Below are 21,499 nucleotides of genomic sequence, written 5' to 3' on the forward strand. Positions count from 1 at the left end.
GATATTTTGAGTCTTGCCTTCATGTGTAGTTATGTTGTCCCTTCTCAACCGTTAGAACTGCGAAAAGTTTTTCTATGTTTTTTAAAAGTTTTGCATGTGGTTATGAGGTTCTTTTACTGTGAAAGCACCGAAAGATTTGATTTTTGCAATTTTCTTTACTTTTCCGCTTGGTCTGTTATTGATTCCGAAGTTTTTACATCTTTGTTTTTCAGGATAAATTTTTCATTGACTTTATATTGCTCTAATTTTTGTTATTTTTGTGATTGGCGTTAATTTGTAATAGCTATCTGAAAAATATGTTTTTGGGAGTTGTTTTTTTAATCAGTAACTTTTGAATTCAAGGTTGTTTTTGAAACGAATTTAAATGCCGGGCGTGAAAATAAGGCTTTAGATCAATTAACTCAGCAAAGGTTGAAAGCAGTGAGGTAATTGATAAATGTTTCTTTTTAATAGCCTCACAGCGATAGCTGGGGCTATTTTTGGCCTTCTCTTGGTTTCTTTATTTCGTCACGATTTTTGTTACAACCATATGACGTCACAACTACTTCAACTCTGCTTTCTGTTCGTTCTTCGATGCAATTTCAACTGAAATGCGTACGTGACGTCATTTTTTATTCTGAGAAGAGCGAGTTCTTTTTTTCATTCGCGCGATTGGTCACACGTGACTTTACCTCACTCTCAAAAATGACCTCCTCTTTTTGATATTGAATTTTCTTTGCTTCAATTCAAAGAGATAAGGTCAGTTGAATGTGTGTCACTCTAAATGAAGGTTACTTGAAAGCAGCTAATAGAGGTAGCAATAACTTATTCAGATTCGTAATCAAAATATAACATCTCATCCTTTAATGAAAAAAGAACAAGTTTTTTGGTCTTTTTTTACTGTTTTTTTGAGACTGCAGATCAAAATAGGCGTGGAAAACATTGCGCCAAGTGAATAAGTTATTGGTCTTGTGCGGCAAAGATTAGGTTCTTGCCTATTAAGCATTTGAGTAGAATGTCAGAGTTAAAGATGTAATTTCTGTCTAATTTTGTCTTTTTGGTGTTTTTGGTTGCTTTTTTAGCAGTTTTTGTTTTGGTTTTCAAATTTTTATTGTTTTAAGGAGCTGTTATGGTTAAAGTTGCTTTTGTTCTTGAGTTGTTTTTGTTAATGAAAATTGACATTGAATATTAATTCAAGTTTTTGCCTATGTTTTCATTTTTGATGTCTTGCCTATTTTGGCTGTTCTTGAGCTTTTATGTTTGTTTTTTATATTCAATCGTTGATATATAACTATTCCTTGGAACTGGTTGCTGAGTATAGGCATTTGGATGTAATGCAGTCCGAGTTCGAAGTAAATGCAACCATTTTTCGTTTTTGTTTTTTCTTTTGTGTGCTTGTTGAGTGGTCGATGATCAAACAAGCATAATTTAAGTGATTATTTCAGACACAGCGAAATATAGACTGTTGGAGAATTTGGTAGTCAAAGTTGCTGGTTATTTTTTGTACTTAATTTTGATTTTTTTTGTTCACCTTTGTTTCCCTGGTTTTCAATATACTGTCTGTATTATTTTTTCTATCATGTGGTAACAAATTTTGAATGGGAACTGACTATGACAAACAAAAGGATTAACTGTTTCAGAGTAGCTAATTACGACGAGTTGTCGGGAAAATGTTATCATATATTGCTTTTCCCTTCTTATTTCTGTTCTCCGTTTGTTGTTTCAAATTGAATGGTCTATTGGAAGAAAAAGCAGTCGTATTGGTTAATAGTTTATTCTGACTGACCATTGCTTAAGTTGAATTTTACTTCGAGTCAATTTCCGGAGTCTTCTGGCTGTTTTTAAGAACTGTTCATACTTTTTTCTTTTTATCTGTGAGAAGACAAATTGAAGTAGTGATTTTAATCGCGCCATAGTAGTACGAGAAGTAAAAAGCGAGTAGTTCAACAGCGCTATTTGTTTCAAACTATTTGCAATATGAAATGAAAAATCGTTGTTTAGAAAAATTACGGTTTTTGAGGTCATTTTTTCCACGTGTGGCAATTTGACTCGTTTCTGATGTTTTCCATCATTCTTTTCTGCTCAAATACTTTCAATGATGAAAAGTGTGCTGTAATGCTGCTTAGTTAATTTTGCTTAACTCCCTCAAAAACAACACTGGTTTTGAAAATTTTGACACTATTCATTTTCTAAAAATGTATGTGACTCTTTCTGTCGTTTTAGTTCTTTTTAAGTGCTCCCAAAGTTTGTAGCAATTATATCGGTCCTGTGGTCTTTTATTTCAATTCTTCTTCTGACCTATTGACTTTTCGTCCTCAAAAACGGGATGAACAGGTAGCGCTCGGAGGGCAATAAGTTCTCTTAGAGCCCTCAGCCTTACTATACTCTAAGAATGCGGTTCAGCAAAACTGTTTTCAGGAGAAAATTTCATGGTGTGAAAGACGGTTCTTAATCTTGAAATTTCACCCTCCGCCAAAAAAACTCCCATTTTGCACCCTCCTCCACCTGTCGATTTGAACCCCCCCCCCCCCCCTCTCATCTAGCCTTCTTAACCCTATCCCCCTATCAGTTGAATCCCCCTCCCCCCCCCCCCCCCCCCAAAAAAAAAACCGCTTGCCCCCACCGGCCTCCCTAATGCTAGCATCCCTAAGCCCAGCTGGCTACTACAGAAGCCAACGGCTTGCTAGTCGTTTGAGAGTAATTCGCCTGACGTTAGACGATTCTGTTTGTTCTTCTGTCACCTAGTCTCCTAACGACTTCGATACGACTCGTTTTTTAAATGTTTTTTGGCAGTTCGTGTAGGTGTTTTTGTTATTTTGTGACTCAATCTCAATCATTACTACTTTTGTTAAGTGGACTGTGATTTTTGAAGATGTCAGCTTCGAGTTGTGTGTCCATGACTTTGACGCCACTTATTTTAAATGACATTTTTAAAAATTTGATGTCGACGAAAAGTGTCGTTTGTATTGTCCTTTTACGTTCTCTCTAGTTTTCAACGAAGTTGGTGTTTGCTATCTTAACTCGAATTGTATACAATTTTTTGAGGTTGAAGTTGATGGACATATTAATTGCGAAAAATAGGGTTTTTCTGAATTGTAAATGAAATTAGTTTTTTATTTGTGTTCGGTTTGCTTTCGTGGACGTTGTGATATAGAATTTTTTTATTATCAGAGGCTGTTGTTTTTAGGAGACTGGCTGTATTGTCTTCAGTTTATTCAGTTCTTGGAATTTTAATTCAGAACTTCTCGTGCTATTTTTTTTAAAGATGTTCGCCTGTTCTCCTTGATTTCAAAACTGGACAAACAGGTAAAGCCCAAAAGGTTTTAAGCTGGCTTTTGTAGTATTTTAAGTGATTAGAGTACTGAAGTTGCTGTGAAGGCCTAAATGCATTGTTAAAAGGTCATTTTAAGCTCCAAAGTATGCAATTTTGCACTGTTTTTTATTAAGCAGACCTTAAGGTTTTTCTTGGTAACGTTTTTGTGGAAAGTTGATTTTTTGTCTTTCAGTTTTGTTTTTAAGTTGTTTTTTGTTGGTTTTTAAAGTTTTCTCCTGAATCGGTCTTAATTTCCCGCTCTCACAGTTCACAGAGATCTTGTACAGTTTAGAATTTTCCAAGTCTTTTCTCTGCTACAGGTATTCGTAATGCCAACTTAAACTTAAAAAAATGTAAGGAATTTTTAAAATGACCAATTTTTTAAATTGGTCATTTTTAGATTTCTGTACTGTTAGGGGCCAATGAAACTTTCTTTAAACTTGTGCCTGGATTAATGTGTCAATTTTTGCTGCAATATTGTTTGAAGGTATCAGTTTTAAGAACCTCGTCAACATTTCAGTAGTTTTGGCTTTCCAATTCTTAGATTTTTGTCGTTTCTCTTATGTTTAAACAGTTGGAGGAGCGGAGTTGGTCTGATCTTGAAGACTTAGTTATAAAGATATTAGACAATTTTTCAATAATTTTAAATTTTGTCAATTTTCTGAGCTTTTCGTGCCATTGTTTTTTAATAGCCGCACAGCGATAGCTGAGGCTATTATTGGCCTTCTCTTGGTTTTTTTTTTATTTCGTCGTCATGATTTTTGTTACGACCATATGACGTCACAGCCATTTTTTGTTCATTCGTTCATGCAATTTCAACTGAATTGCATGTGTGACGTCATTTTTCGCTCTTAGTGGAGCGAGTTTTTTTTTTGTTCATGCGCGTGATTAAATTTTTGGTCACACTTGACTTACCTCACTCTCAAAAATGACTTTCTCACTTTGAAATTGACTTCTATTTACTTTAACTCAAAGAGATAAGGTCAAATGGGTGTGTATCACTCTAAATGAAGGTTATTTGAGATCAGCTAATAGAGGCAGCAATAACATACAGATTTTTAATCAAAATATAACAGATCAGCCTTCAATTAAAAGAAGAATTTTTTTGGTCTGTCTTTTTTACTGTTTTTTAGACTGCCGATCTACGAATCTATTGCGGCTATTTTCTGGCAGTCTGCCAGCTATGTTTTTAAATCTCAGTCATGAATCTCAGTGTTATTTGATGTGGTTGCTCCACTTATGTTTAGATTTTATCCTTACAGTTATGGTTATAAAGAAATTGTCACCAAGTGGATATTTTTTGCGAATGTCTAGTTTTTAACATTATTTGTTTTTCCCTGCTTATGCTGGCCTCTTATGTGTCCAGAACGTGTCTCCTTATTTGGCATGTTTTTCGTTTTTGCTTTCTTATATTTTATTTTTTAAATGGTATTCATCACCTGATATTAAAAGTACCTGTGATTTTTGATAGCTTTTTAATGTTTCTCTAAATCGTTTTTTATCTGTTTGACTCATAATGTCCTGCTGGTCAAAGAATTTAGTTATCCAATTCTTCGAATTGTAATTCAGGATTTGACCGGCTTTGTTCTTTAGTTTTCATTGTGCTTTTCGATTACGGTTTTCCTTTTACTATGATCAAGACTTCACGTTTGTTTCCTAACTCATTGTTTAAACTGAATTAATTTAAGAATTCATTCGTTTAATTTACGCGAATACGTTTAGGGTCAAAAAGCAACATCAATAGAAGAGCTTCAAATCAATAAAGCCCGGGCACTAAGACTTCAATTTTAAAGACTTGGATTAGCGCATTAAGTTCTTTAGAGTATACTGCTAACTGGAATTAAGATTGTTGTCCTCCTGTATAGAGGCTGAATTTGCCATATTTTTCGAATCCAATGAAACTGAAGAACAAATTATAGCACTTTGTGACACTTAGAATCAAAATGGGCTTTCGTCAATTTTTTTCTCAACTTTCAGTCCCAACGTCAATGGGGTACAACAGCGGCTATTCTCTGGCAATTTGCCGGTTATGTTCTAATATTTTTCTGGGACCCTTATCGCTGTGAGAATACTTTGTTCTCTTATGATATACGCTCATACTGTTAATTATTTTTCCCTGGCTGTTTTTATCACTGTTGTTGAAGTGTGTGTTGCAGATGGCCAAGTGTAGCACAGTGTACAGTGGGCACAGCGACAGCGTGTGGGATCTTGACTGGAACGCTGAGTGGGATGTCATTGCTTCCGCATCGTCAGGTCAGGCTCAAAATGTTTCCATTGAGAATTATCTTGCTGAAAAGCATATTATTCCCACTATAACCCATCCCCATAAATTTAGCCCCCGATTGTGCATTCGTGTTAGTTGTGGTTAGGGGATACGTTGTATCTATATTGCAACTAAACTGGGGTGGTTTAGTTAATCAACTAAATGAGCGGTATATTGCAAAGCAGTGAGGTTAAAAAAAATTGACCCCTTTCTAATCAGGAAATTCTAAAGCCGTTCAGCGGTAGTTCAACGGTATTCATGGTCCGATACTCTAGATGTAACATTTGCGGTTGTTGTGTATTGTTGTCAGAAATGAACTACTGGCAGGGATCATTCAGTTTTCAAGGGCCGCGAATAATCTCTTATTGCCATCAAATCCTATTTTGCTCCTTTTTTAAAGCTATTAGAATCAATGTTCTGCCAACTTGCTTCAATTTTATGTGGAACGGTGGGTATCTTTTACAGATACATAGAGTGATGTAATTAATTGCTCTTGAACGTAGTTCATAGCAATTATTGTAAACGTGTGTGTCTTATGCAAAATTTTCGCTTGACAATTTTGACTTTTCGAGTGACTTTTACGCCCTTGACTTTTTGCGTTTCGCGTGATCTAAAATTCTCTCTCAATCACAATTTCAAGCAGCTGAACTCAATTGGCGGCAATTTAATACTAAAAGTCGAATGAAAAGTGCTCCGAAACTGGTGTCATTTTTTTTACTTTAAATCTTAATAGTGGTATATGTTAACCTCTAATGTGGTTATTTGAAGCCCACTATAGAACTTCTTAGTCCCATTTAGGCTCTCCCCCCCCCGACTGAAGCAGGCTGCAATTGATTAGAGCTCCCACTAGTCGTTCAAGAGCAATTCTTCCGACGTTTAGTCGGTTATGTTTATTAGTTTTTTTTTCTTAAGCAGAAAAAGGTTATCTAGAGCTTAAAATTTTAAAATTAATTCTTTTGGTTTTTAGACAACCGGTCAGTTCGCTTCAATTCATTCGAATCGTACTTCAACTAACAATTCTTTCCATTTTTTTTCTGGCGATGTCTTGACAATATGAGATTAGCTCTGAAAATTGTGATGCAATTAAAAATTGCATCAAAATTTTAAACCTTCAAGATAAGTATTTAATTTATCTATTAATAAAGAAAATGCACACCTGAAACATTAAACTTTTTTTCCCATCAGTATACTATGCTGTCTCACTTTCCGATATTTTGTACTGAATGCGTAAAATGACTTGTGTTCTAATGAACGTAATATAACTCTTCTTGTTTAGTCTTTTTTCTAAAATGTCTTTGCATTTTGTTAAACAGAAATTGTATTAATCAAACAACAAAAATTCTTTTTGAAATTGTAGATAATATTTCGAATCGAGAATAACGAATTCCGGATAATCAAACATCCAAGAAATTTTTTTTCTGAACGTTTATCATCCTTCAGAACGTTTAATAATTCTTTTATTAATAGCCGCATACGATAGCTGGGCTATCATTGGCCTTGTCATGGTTTTTCGACTCGAAGAGGAGTATAGAATTTTTAATAGCCGCCGTCAGCCTCTCAACGGCTATTTTTTACGTGCTCTCCTTTTTTAAATTCACTTTACCTTTTGATCACGTTTTTCGTTTTGAATAAATCGCGATTTTAACCTTTGACTTCTGTTTAACTTCTGTTACAACTGAATGGAGTTTAATTTCCTTCACTCATTGAATTATGCAATGTGGCGAATGCTGTCAAGGACAAAAGAGCAAAATTGAAAGATATGGCATACCGATAAAGCCCGGTCATTAAGTCATTGAGAAATAGGTTATCAAAGTTCATTAGAGAGTTTGCTAGCTGACATTGATATTAAGCGTATCAGCTTTCGGTTTAAAAGCTGAATTAAGTATAGTTTTAGAATCTAACTGAAACTGAAATTAGGACATTTTTTGAAACTGAAAAAAAAAACAAAAAAATTCGGTCAATCTTTTTTCTTCTGTTTCAATCCTGACTTTCCGGCAATCTTTGGCTATGTTTTTACCGGAGTTAGTATTCGTTCAGACGGTGTTTTTACCTGAAACCGAAAGAGATAAGTTGCCGTGTGAACTAATTTTTTCTGAACGAGAGAAGTTCTTCTGATCATGCTCTTCGTTCAGCTGATGACTTTTTGGCCGTTCTTTGTCCAATTGGCCCATTTTTTTGCTTATGACTTTGTTTTTTTGTAGAAATTTTTGTCCTAGATTTTTTTATGGAATCTGTATTAATATGTAAACCTCTGAAATTGATACTGGTGTTTTTGAGTCTTTTAATGCGTTTCAAATTATAAATGAGCCCTATTTCCCAATTTTTAAGTTCATATTTGGCTTTTTTTAATTCGTTTCTTCATTTGTGGATAGTTAAGTTGATTTTTTTTCAACAAAAATCAGTGCATATGGTGACTTAATTTTGATTTTTCAAGTTTTTGATGCCTCTTTAAAACGTTAGGTTTTTTGTTTTACACATGCTTGCCCGATTTTGACATTTTTTTCAATTTTCTTTGTTTTCTTTGTTTTTGACTTTAATTACTAAGAAAAGGGGATCCTAATTTTCTTTTACTAATAGGTGAATTATTTTATGGCTTTCAGTATGTGAAGTTCTGCAAACATTTTTCATAAGTGCAGTTTTTAAAAATTAATCGACAATTTTTTTCAAAATGTTTTACTGTTTGCAATATCTGAACTATTTTTCTCCATTTTAATCTCTAGAGGAGTATAGCGTTATATTTTCTCTGAGTTTCGAGTGCCAAAAATGAAGCAAATTTATTCTGCTTATTTTTAAATGATTGTTCTTGTTGTTCGATTTTGTTGTTTCTCTTGTCTCATAGTCTAAATAATAGTACTTTTAATAATTGCAGATCTCATCTCTAATGTTACATTATTTACTTCATAAGTGATGAGTCGGAAGCAAATTGGTTTAATTACGCGCCAATTATTTTGAAATTTGAAGTTTCTATCTTCCTATTTGGTAGACATTTAGGCCAAAAATGTGGATGAGCGGGGTCAGAACTTCTTGTGCGAACGCACATAACTGAGCCTCCTTGTACAAAGACGAACCCGTATTGAGACATTTTAAAATAATTTTACGCATTTTTTGGTCAATTTTGCTGACAAATACCTAAAAACTGTTAACGAAAGTTTTGATTTTACCTCTAAAGAAAGAAGAGCGTTGTTGAACTGTTTGATCAAATTTTTGGCCTAAATTTTTGCTAATTTCAGAGTAATGTCAGAGTAAAGAAAGGTGAGATATCACGTTATCAACGTGATTAATAAGAAGGCACAATAGCACCTTTCAATTTCGTTATTGAACAGATTATGGTTTTTACGGCTTCGACTCCGTGATTTAGCAGAATTTATAGATTTTTAACCGATTTTTTTCTTTTTTAGTTCTTTTTGTTGTCGTATGAAGACTTGTTGATAATTGCAGGTCTTACCCTCTTACTATGAATAAAAAATGAATTACTTGAAGATTTCAGTTGATGGTTAAAGTTTTTCACGACTTTAAAGTCATATGTTTTAAAAAATAGACTTCTTTAGTTTCGCTGTTCTTTATTCTCTGCCTGTTGCCTAGTCTCATTAATTACAGGTCACATATTACATTATTGATAATGGAGTAAGATACAAAAGAACATATCTAATGTTTTTAGGTCATTGCTTATAGCCTTACCGCGGCTTCGACAACGGTTTCTTCTAGCCAGTACTTTTACTTTTGATTTTTGTCTGTTTGTAGACGTATGACAATCTCAACAATGAGAGGTCGTGATTCTCAATTACTTTCTTTGGAGAAAAAGAGAACCTAATTAATTATTTCAATTCTTAGCTAAAGTTTTTTAACTTTGCAATTAATTTTGAAAAATACGAATATACTTTTTAACTTGCCCTTTTGTCTAATTGTTACCTAGTTTAATTCTTCAGAAGCCACATATCACATTATTGATGTTCAGAAAAGACGCAATTGATTAAATCTTAGTATCTACGGATTAGATTATGGTTTTTTAACGCATTAGGCACCGTTTTCTCGCAAAATTTAATTGAGTTTTTGTTTTTCTTCTGTATTTGTTATTTGTTTTTGTTGAGGTACGACAGATTCTGGATAATGACAGGTCTCAAGGTCTTCGTATGGTGATGCAAATAACATCAACCAATATAAAGACTTTATTGGATATTTTATGGTTTTCATTATTTGAAACTACTAGATTTCAAAATAAACGTACTTTACAACTTTGCCCCCTTTTCGTTATTTTTGTCTAATTGCTACGGATTCTCATTGACGACTGGTTCCATGTTGTTTTTACAGGCAAGTAAAAGTTAATTTCTTTAGCTTAGGTTCCATTTGACGCTAATTTGACTTTGCTATTAATTTTACAAGCACTACAGATTGAGTTTTAAATGTGAATAATAATTGTTCTTGTTATTTGATTTTGTTGTTTCTCTTGTCTCGTAGTCTTAATAATAGTACTCTTAATAATAGCAGATCTCGTAAGCCCTCCAATTTGACATTATTTAATTCATAAGTGATGAGTCGGAAGCAAATTCTTTTATTCATACGCCAATTATTTTGAAAATTTTTTTTGAATTTTTGAAGTTCTATCTTCCTATTTGGTAGACAATTAGGCAAAAAAATGTGGATGAGCGGGGTCAGAACTTCTTGTGCGAACGCACATTACTGAGCCTCCTTGTACAAAGACGAACCCTGTAACTTTTTTATATATTTTTACGCATTTTTTTGTCAATTTTGCTCACAAATGCCTAAAAATTGTTAACGAAAGTGTTGATTTTACCTCTAAAGAAAGAAGAGCGTTGTTGAACTGTTTGATCAAATTTTTGGCCTAAATTTTTGCTAATTTCAGAGTAATGTCTGAGTAAAGAAAGGTGAGATATCACGTTATCAACGTGATTAATAAGAAGGCACAATAGCACCTTTCAATTTCGTTATTGAACAGATTTTGGTTTTTACGGCTTCGGCTCCGTGATTTAGCAGAATTTAATAAATTTTTAACCGATTTTTTCTTTATTAGTTCTTTTTGTTGTCGTATGAAGACTTGTTGACAATTGCAGTTCTTACCCTCTTACTATGAATAGAAAATGAATTACTTGAAGATTTCAGTTGATAGTTAAATTTTTTCACGACTTTAAAGTCATATGTTTAATTGCTCTTGAACGCAGTTCATAGCAATTATTGTAAACGTGTGTCTTTTTTATGCAAATTTTTTGCTGGACAGTTTTGCGCTTTTCTTCTAAAACATTCTTTGACTTCTCAAGTGACTTTTTCACGCTTTCGTTCTTCATTTTTGAGTGATCTCTATTGCTCTGAAGTAAAGCTAATATAAATTCGGCTGCAGAATAAGTGAGGTATGTGATCTGTAGCGCAGTGGTTAGTAGTTGTGGCTGTGGATCGGGAGGGCAGTGGTTCGAATCCCGGCGGGGGAAAAATTTTTTGCACCCATAATTTGATCTAGGCAGGCCCTGAATTAAATTGCCTCGCCTGTCGTTCAAGAGCAATTCTTCCGACATTTGTCGGTTTATGTTTTAAAAAATAGACTTCTTTAGTTTCGCTGTTCTTTATTCTCTGCCTGTTGCCTAGTCTCATTAATTGCAAGTCACATATTACATTTATGATAATGGAGTAAGATACAAAAGAACATATCTAATGTTTTTAGGTCATTGCTTATAGCCTTACCGCGGCTTCGACAACGGTTTCTTCTAGCCAGTACTTTTACTTTTGATTTTTGTCTGTTTGTAGACGTATGACAATCTCAACAATGAGAGATCGTGATTCTCAATTACTTTCTTTGGAGAAAAAGAGAACCTAATTAATTATTTCAATTCTTAGCTAAAGTTTTTTAACTTTGCAATTAATTTTGAAAAATACGAATATACTTTTTAACTTGCCCTTTTGTCTAATTGTTACCTAGTTTAATTCTTCAGAAGCCACATATCACATTATTGATGTTCAGAAAAGACGCAATTGATTAAATCTTAGTATCTACGGATTAGATTATGGTTTTTTTAACGCATTAGGCACCGTTTTCTCGCAAAATTTAATTGAGTTTTTGTTTTTCTTCTGTATTTGTTATTTGTTTTTGTTGAGGTACGACAGATTCTGGATAATGACAGGTCTCAAGGTCTTCGTATGGTGATGCAAATAACATCAACCAATATAAAGACTTTATTGGATATTTTATGGTTTTCATTAATTGAAACTACTAGATTTCAAAATAAACGTACTTTACAACTTTGCCCCCTTTTCGTTATTTTTGTCTAATTGCTACGGATTCTCATTGACGACTGGTTCCATGTTGTTTTTACAGGCAAGTAAACGTTAATTTCTTTAGCTTAGGTTCCATTTGACGCTAATTTGACTTCGCTATTAAGTTCACAAGCACTACAGATTGAGTTTTAAATGTGAATAATAATTGTTCTTGTTATTTGATTTTGTTGTTTCTCTTGTCTCGTAGTCTTAATAATAGTACTCTTAATAATAGCAGATCTCAGAAGCCCTCCAATTTGACATTATTTACTTCATAAGTGATGAGTCGGAAGCAAATTCTTTTATTCATACGCCAATTATTTTGAAATTTTTTTTTGAATTTTTGAGGTTCTATCTCTTTCTATTTGGTAGACAATTATGCCAAAATGTGGATAAGCGGTGTCGGATCTTTTTGTGCGAACGCACATTACCAAGCCTCCTTGTACAAAGACGAAACCGTATTGAGAGTTTTTATATTTTGGCCGTTTTTCAACGTTACCGAAGTAAACCTTGTTGCTAAAATAAAATGAATTGAAGCATAGCAAATGCAGGGCCTGATAGCCGTGTGGGCAATGCTTCTGGTGAGGGATTTGGAGGTCCATAGTTCGAATTGCGGCGTGGTGAACTATTTTTTGCTTTCATAAGGAAAAATTTATCTAGGCTGCAGCCCTTGAATTAAAATGCATCGCCTGTCGTTCGAGAGCATTTCTTCCGACATTAGTTGGTTTATATTTAATAATGTTGAGTGTCACTGTATCACAATTCAGCTGTTTTTCAGTTGAGTTTTTTATGTTTTAAATATGCTCGTTTTATATGTCGTAATTGAATGATATTGTTATCGTTTTAATTTTAACTCTCCCATTGTGTCTGTGCTCAAATTTTTTCTTGGTGACATTGTTGTAAGCGTTTTTTCATCAAATCTGATAGGATGAAGCGCTTATTTTTTAAGACGAAAGGTAATAGTTTTCGGTGGTAATTTTGGCGCTTCGAGATGCTTCCGGACTTCTTACGGTTATGTTTTTTTTTCGTCAAGATTTTTTTACCATATGACGTCACAATCAGTTCGAATCAGCTTTTTTGTCATTGGTTTTGAAATTGAGACTGAACTGTGTCGTGACTTGTTTTTCACTCTTATCTTATTCGAGCGAGTTTTTTCTGCATTCGCGCCACTAAGATTTTGATCTCCCGTGACTTCCTCATTCTCAAAAACGACTTCCTCGCTATGAAATGGACTTTAATTTAATTCAAATCTGCCAGCCATGTTTATTTTTAGCCTCAAAATCAACAAGGAGGTTCGTTAATGTGCGTTCGCACAAAAAATTCTGACCTCGCTCATCCACATTTTTGGCCTAATTTTCTACCAAATAGGAAGAGATAGAACACTTCAAAAATTCCAAAATATTTTGAAGATAATTGGCGTATGAATAAAAGAATTTGCTTCCGATTCATCACTTATGAAGTAAACAATGTCAAATTGGAGGGCTTATGAGATCTGCTATTATTAAGACTATGAGACAAGAGAAACAACAAAATCAAATAACAAGAACAATCATTTAAAAATGAGCAGAATAAATTTGCTTCATTTTTGGCACTCGAAACTCAGAGAAAATATAAAGCTATACTTATATACAGAAAATATAAAGCTAATTATTATTCCCATTTAAAACTCAATCTGTAGTGCTTGAAAACTTAATAGCAAAGTCAATTTAACGTCAAATGGAACCTAAGTAAGCTAAAGAAATTAATTTTTAATTGCCTGTAAAAACAACATTGAACCAGTCTTCAATGAGAATCCGTAGCAATTAGACAAAAATAACGAAAAGGGGGCAAAGTTGTAAAGTAGTTTATTTTGAAATCTAATAATTTCAAATAATGAAAACCTTAAAGTATCCAATGATGTCTTTATATTGGTTGATGTTATTCGCATCATCATACGAAGACCTTGAGACCTGTCATTATCCAGAATCTGTCGTACCTCAACAAAAACAAATAACAACTACAGAGGAAAAACAAAAATTCAGTTAAATTTTGCGCGAAGACTGTGACGAATGCGTTAAAAAAGCATAATCTAATCCGTAGATACTAAGATTTAATCAATTGCGCCTTTTCTGAACATCAATAATGTGATATGTGGCTTCTGAAGAATTAGACTGGGTAACAATTAGACAAAAGGGCAGTTAAAAAGTATGTTCGTGTTTTTCAAAATTAATTGCAAAGTAAAAAAAACTTTAGCTAGGTTAAGCTAAGAATTGAAATCATTAATTAGGTTCTCTTTTTCTCCAAAGAAAGACATCGAGAATCACGACCCTTCATTGTTGAGATTTTCATACGTCTACAAATACAGACATAACGAAATTGACAGGTGCTATTGTGTCTTCTTTTTAATCACGTTGATAACGTGATATCTCACCTTTATTTACTCTGACATTACTCTGAATTTAGCAAAAAATTTAACCCAAAAATTTGATCAAACGGTTCAACAACGCTCTTCTTTCTTTAGAGGTAAAAACAACACTTTCGTTAACAATTTTTAGGTATTTGTCAGCAAAATTGACAAAAAAATGCGTACAATTACTAAAAATGTGAACAAAAACAAAACGAAAATCAGTCAAATATTCACAAAAACTTAAGCCTCGATAACTCCGTGGAAAGTCGTTTTAACTATATGCTCTTCACTGGACGGGATTTCTCTTGATACCAATCACAACCCTCCACGATGGTTGTGAGTGGTTAAAAAACATTTGATTTTTCTTTGTAATTCTCAGACATTTATTTGAATGTTTACTTATTAAGTGCGCTCAATTGTAATTTTACGCAGAACTGTTGGTAAAAAGTGTTTTTGTTGTTATTTTCGGAGCAAACATTCAACCTTGTTTTTTGGACAAATTAGTAATGAGTTCAATTTTTTGTCTGATTATGCCTAGGCAATAGCTCTAGCTAAAAATGGCTAAATTTTAATTCAAAAACCCTCTCCAAGGAAGCGCAAGTAAAACTTGCTCTGTTTGGATTAAACGAAGATTATGTCAGCAGTTTTTAGGTGTCAAATCCTCAAATTTAAACAAAGTGGACTAAAGATGCTTATTTCGTGCCATTTTTGATGGAAAAAGACTGAATTTTGAAAAAGTTGGCCAATTTTGTGAGCCAAAAGTTGGATAAAACAGTTCAACAAACTCTCATCTTTCTTTAGAGGTAAAACCAAAAGCACTATCGTTAACAATTTTTTAAGCAACGATAATCAGTCAAATGTTCACAAAAATTTAAACCTCGATAACTTATTGAAATTCAAAAAAGTCGTTTTTTTCATATACTCTACTCTGGACGGGCTTTCTATTGATACCACTCACAACCCTCTACGATGGTTGTGAGTGGTTAAAAAACCCATGTGAGTATATAGTTCCTCCCCACTAAAATGGGTCGTAACAATGATCAGTTTCACCATTGTCTTAATGAGTAATTGATATAATGTGATCAGTGTTGGGAAAAGATTATCACCTTTCCCGAGGTAACAAAGAATTGAAAGTCGTTTTCTCATTTCATGTAAGTATCTTTCTTATCCTGTGAATGTAACTATAGAAACTATTATGGCGCAAGGGCAAAAAATTTTATCGCCGTCTCTGAGGTGAAAAAATTTAAATCTTTAAATAGTACGTCAAATAGCTACTCAAGGATTTCACAGCTTTAGCAATATAAAACTAAAAAACCCTAAAAATATTTAAATTTCTTTTATTTTTGACATCAATTATAAATGTAACCATTATTAAATAGAAGTATGACCAGCTTTTTATCTCATATTTAGATGTTTCTAGTGCTTTTAGATGATATGGAAACTCTCTTTCCTCATGATATTGGAACCCTCTGATGATATTGATTCTCTCAAATAGATGATATTGAAAGTATGAAAGTTCTCTTTTCTTTGCATTTGATTTTCATTGTAAATCTCAGACATTTATTTGCATATTTACTTATCAAGTTGGCCCTATTGTAAATTTACGCAGAACTATTGGTAAATAGTGTTTTTGTTGTTATTTTCGGGGCAAACATTCAACCTTGTTTTTTTGGACAAATTAGTAATGAGTTCAATATTTTGTCTCTGTCTATGCTAAGACAATGCATATATCTCTGCTATAAACTCAATATGCCGTGCCGAGACAATGTCTAAAACACGGATTAGGGTAATAGTCTCTTGGCTTTGTTAAATTATTGTTGGCTTTGTTAAAGATGAAGGTTTTCTCTGGCGAATAAACAATTTGACACAAATAATGTACTTTGAGTATGAAATCAATATTTAGAAACTCGTGATGCGTTTTATGAACCACGAGTTATGAATGATGAATGCCGATTTAGTGAATGCTCTGTGATATCAAGGAGCCTCAATTTTAGGAACAATTTAACAAGCCATGTCACTGATCACAGTTAACGCAAAATCTAGAGTGTCTAAATAGTTATTGTGATAGCTGCGAAGTTGTAAGCTGAGCATAGCTATGTTGAGGTGGTGTTGGTTTTTTACAACTCTACGAGGGGTATTGGGTTTCTACAGGTTTTTTTACGACTCGAAGCGAAGAAAACGAATATTTAGGTCAATCTGTTGGAAAATCAAATTAATTGCAAATTAGTGATGCTTGTTTATGCGACAGCGACAAAAGATGGTGTGAACAATTTAATGCTAAATGAGTATTGTTTTTTGTTCACGTGCGGAAATTTCGTAGTATTTTTTATTTAACTTGAATTTTGTCAACCCAAACGGTTCTAGGCACATTTAATAACAAGTAGGTATACTTTTGACTGTATTTTTGACAATTTTATGGTTATATTAAACTTCGATATGCAGTTTGTGAGCTATTTTTTGTTCACTTCAACGTTTTTAACATTTAAGCAATTTTTGTTCACGTTTCATGAAATGACGTCTAATACTGGTGCGTTTTGTCAAAATTAGACAATTTCCGCCCATTTTTTGTTTTTTGAACTTTTTGGGGTTTTTTTAATTGAACTACTGGTTCTGAAGTGCTTTTTGAGTATTGCTACTAAGTCAAAACGAATCAATTTTTGATGCGCCTATTTATACTGAAATAGATGGAATACTTTCGAGTTTTTTTTTAAAGTTTTTTTTACCGTTGCAAGTTCTAAATTGTTGCGCAGTTTGCTATATCTCGCTCAGAGATGTCACTGATCAAACATAAGTGTTTTTAATGGTCTTTGGAGAACAACTGTGAGAACAGCACAACTCCAGATTTTTTTCGGAAAATTAAATGAGTTTGTGTTTTCCTTTTTCCCGTTTCCTCGATTTCCTGGTTATGCATCGTTCTTATTTTCTCATATTGTTATTAATTGGCTCAAAATAAACTTAATCTCATGGTAAAACCACAATTTGGGGAGATTTGCTAGAAGAATTACCGGATTTACCGTTTCTTTTTCTCTTCCAATTTGATTAGTATTGTAAATAAATCAAATAGTTCTCCTGGGTAAGCAGTTCCCTGTAGCTTTGATCAAGTTTTGCTTTTCCTTGATTCCGGGGTCTTGCTGCTGTTTCCATATGAACCGCTATTTGTTCAGGCAGCGTTTTGACCAAAAAGCAAAATCGAGAATTGTGTCAATGAGTTAATATTTGTGTGACTGGAGAAGTTTTGTGTTCCTTCGCTTCAGTGGGCGAATAATTTGTGACTCGAATAGTTTTTTGACAGGATAGTGCTTGCAGCAGACCGTTTGCAGCTTTTTTTCCATTCCAGTCAATTGGGGTATTTTTGGAAAAAATTGGTTTGAGTCAAGATTGCAGTAATATATAACCCTCAGCAGTTGACATGGGGATTTTTCAGAGATTCCAATAATGTTTTTAAATCGCACAATTGGCTTATATTTCTAATTATTTTAATTATGTGCTTTTCTTCAATAAGTTTTTATGTTTTTAATGGAGTTATTGGTAATCAATGTGTCCTTAAAGATCCATTCAGTCAGTCTTCTATTGCCTTCAATAGTATTGGGTGTGAGTTGGTTTTTGTTACATATACTTAACCAGTTTTTGGTGTTTTTTAACTAGTTTCTATTATATTTTTCTCGATTTTAATTTGGCTCATTAGAATAAGCCTTTTCATGCTTCTGCAGATCTTGCATTTTTTGTTATTGATAAACTAATTGTAATTTGGCGTTGTGCTTGACAATCAGTGAAGAAAATTTCATTGTTTTGATGTTTTGAAATTTTTTGGTTGCTTTCTTGTGCAAAGCCGATTTGTCGGTTAGCCATCTAGGTTAAAGATCTAAGTTTTTATTGTTTTGCTTCTAACTTTTTGATTTCATTTTTATCAAGTTGCTTTTCTCTAATTGTTTTTGATTTGTCAACAATTGTCATATTATTTTTGGCGAATTTTTTCTATAGATTAACTGTGAATTTAATTGTTCCGCTTTTATGAGTTGTTGGCAAGTTTTTATATTTCATATTTCCTTAGATTATGTCAATTTTTGTGCTGAAAATTTCTTATGATGTATTGTATTTCTAAAAATGTGCTGGAATTTTTAATTGGAGTAAAATGATATTTTTCCGAAAGACTGATTGCTGCTAGATTTCGGTACAAATTGATACAGGATTCTGTATTAAGATACAGAATTTTCGTTTTTTCTGATATATTTGGGTTTTGACTAGATTCCGTTCGTTAATTTGTTTCTCGAACAAAAGATAACGATCCGTAATGTCATTATGTGGCCCAGAAATTTGAATGTTTGTGTGCTTACGTTTTTTGCGATTTGGACTCTATTTGTTTTCTTTTATTATAATTGAATGCTTTTGGTCTTGCAAGATTGTTATCTGCGTATGTTCGTAATTTAAGCATGATTTTTCAATTACTCTGTTACTCTGGTTTTTTTGTGAAATATCTTTTTATAATGATAAATTTTTTCGACTAATTTAATTGATAGCGTGGATGCAGCAATCTAGTTTCTTGAGAACAATAATAGTTTAGAAACAATTACTTTCCAGTTTGAATCTTTGTTTCACGTTTTCTCATAACGTTCAATTTTGTTCTAGAATTCAGTTTTTGATGTTTTTTTTCCCTATTTTTTTAAGAAGCAAGGGAAGTTTTAGACGGCCTTTTGTCCTAGAAGTGAACGTGAGTAATGCGTCCGCGTTGAACAAGAATTTTTGTTGAGCGTGATTTTACTGGCTCATCCACCGTTTTGAGTGTATGGCTGAATAGGTTTTACAAAAAATACTGAATGTAGTTTTGGCCGTTTTTGGCAATTTGTCTAAAACCTATGTTTGATGTCAAACTTTTTTTGTGCGTGAGTCTTTCTAATAATTATGACAGTACCAGTATGATAGTACTAATAGCAATATAACAGTTTATAACAAATCATTTTTCGAGGGCCTCCGTGTGTTGCAATGAGAAATTTTGCACAGTTCGCATTTTGTTATTCTTTTTAATAGCCGCCCTCATCTTCTCAGCCGGCTATTATAGCGCTCCTAATTTTTTTTTGTTTCGTCGAACTTTTTTTCGCTTTACCATTTTGCCGCTTTTTCAGCATTTTGCTGAAAAAGCGGCAAAATAGTAAGCAGAATGAAAGAATGAAAGAAATCTTTTTTGACTTCTCTAGGCTAGTTTCTCTCTTCTCTCATTCTGCTGAAAGTGAATTTGAACATCAGTTGCTCGGCAAAGCAATTCAAAATGAACAGAGTCAGAATAAAAATTGAAGTCAGAAATAGAAACGGGATAAACCCATAAAGCCCAATTTTAGATGCCCGCTATTTGAACGTCGTTCCTATAATTCTTAGTTACGATTTCTTATGCTTATTGGTATTGATAGTAGCCCATGTAGCCTCTCTCTAAGAAACAGAAGTATGTTCAACTTCGAAATGCCATTAAAATAAAGCGGACTTAAAAAATGTTTTTATACAAAAATCTTTTTTTCGATATCTTCTATTCTTTCAATCCCAATCATGCTTATTGGAATCAACGGCGGATATTTTCCGGCAATCTGCCGGGTGTGTGTTATTATTTTATTCCAAAATCTACTAATTAACTGTTAAGTGAAGCACATTCTCTGAACTCCGGCATTTTTGTGGAAATCTTTTAAATTCGGTTTAGTAAATACTTTAGCTGTTTTACCAATATTTGGTTATAATTGATTTTGTATAATAGAATTTAGTTTAAGATTGTCCTTAAATTTTTGTTTATTGTAATTGATTGTTTGACATTTTGGAGCTGATTTGTTGAAGTTCAGTAAGTAGTTAATTGATTGCTGTTTGTTTTGTAGCTTTGTGACATTGAATTCTAACCATATGAGAGAAATTATTTAGTGTTAATAAAAAGAATTATGGAATACAACAGTTGAACAAAACTCTGTTTGTAATGAAATATTTTGTTAGTCATTTTTGTTCTATGATTAACTTAATTTTTTCAGTTTTTTTCTCTTCCTGCTTTATTGCCTAATCTCTTAATTTAGACTAATTGTTGTGATAAACCTAGTATTTTATGTCCGCTTTTGTTTCCATTTTACATCAACCATAAGATTCCACGTCCAGAGTGCAGTCAATTTTATTGTTTTGCGGAGAACACTAGTTTTTATGCTGTGGTGATTCTGTTTTTGGAGATGTACAGAAAGACCTGAGAGTGCTAAAATTGGTCTCAATGTACTGGACTTTCCTTCAAATCAAGTAAGTGATACCTGCGTATTACTCTTTCGATGTCTTATTCTGTATCTATTGGCTTTGATGATATTATACGAGTACTTTACGTGGCTGATCTAAGAATTATATCAAGTTCGCTGAATTGGAAGAACCCCATTCAGACAACGTTGTTGAAGGCAAGACGTTCCTTTGGTTACCTAAAGCATAGCGTCCCCTACATTATTCCCTCGTGTTTTTTTGTTACGTTTTTCGTTAAAACTCTTTGCCATTTAGTTATCGGCTTATTGAATAGGAACATAGAATTTTGTCTCTTTATTGTTAAGAGGAATTGCCTCGGTTAAACGGATTTTATATAGTAGAGACGAAAGAGGTCTGTTTGCGCTGGTTATTACGACATCTTGTGGGCTCGTGCTGTAAGAAGACCCAACCGAGAAACCGTTTTTCTTCAGGAGCTAAACAATAATGAATGGCGCAGCAGATGTTAAAGGGCTAAAACGTTCCTGGTTCTCATCACAATCCATTTGAAAACGTGACATACAGAAAGGAATAATAGATCTGAGAGACCAAAAATTTGATTACAGTTATTGATGCACTTTGAAGATCCGCTGTAACTGTAGCAACTGTACAGCATAATTGTGTTTTTCTTTTTCTCTGTTTTAATGACTTTTTAATACAATTTTTTTAATTTATTTTGCAATCGGTTAAAGGCAATTCAAGTCTTTTACTACTACAATGAAAACAGCTTTTAGTTTTAGACGTAAAAATTGATTTCATGCAAAATTTTGACGCCTCTTTTTGCCTTCATCAAAGTTAAGTTTTATTACGATTCTTTTGGGGGTTTTGTTCTTTGGCTCTGTCTGTCGGTAAAGTCGTTTTTCTTTTTTTTTACAATCCTAGGGGTACCTAATGCATATAAATGGCTGTTACAGGATTTCAACACCTTGTATGGCCGTTTAATTTCTTCGTTTAAGTTTTGTAGTCTGTTTCTCCGCAGTGTTAGTTTTATAGTCAATGTGGCTGTGGTAAAGTGTTGGATTTTCTGTTTCCATTTGTATGCGGCGTAAAGTCTGTC

At 33.3% G+C, this 21,499-nt stretch overlaps 1 protein-coding gene across 1 annotated transcript in view; it reads left to right on the forward strand.

Annotated features, from left to right (window-relative positions):
- The window catches only part of LOC142339445 (uncharacterized), a 77,014-nt gene that overhangs the window by 32,946 nt on the left and 22,569 nt on the right, over positions 1-21,499 (forward strand). Inside the window, exon 6 of the mRNA XM_075389482.1 lies at positions 5,449-5,545. Coding sequence (XP_075245597.1) covers positions 5,449-5,545 — 97 coding nt within the window. The remainder of the gene's footprint in view (positions 1-5,448; positions 5,546-21,499) is intronic.

The sequence above is a fragment of the Convolutriloba macropyga genome, chromosome 5 (assembly GCF_964194025.1).
Source record: "Convolutriloba macropyga chromosome 5, txConMacr16.3, whole genome shotgun sequence".
NCBI classification, from domain to species: domain Eukaryota; kingdom Metazoa; phylum Xenacoelomorpha; order Acoela; family Convolutidae; genus Convolutriloba; species Convolutriloba macropyga.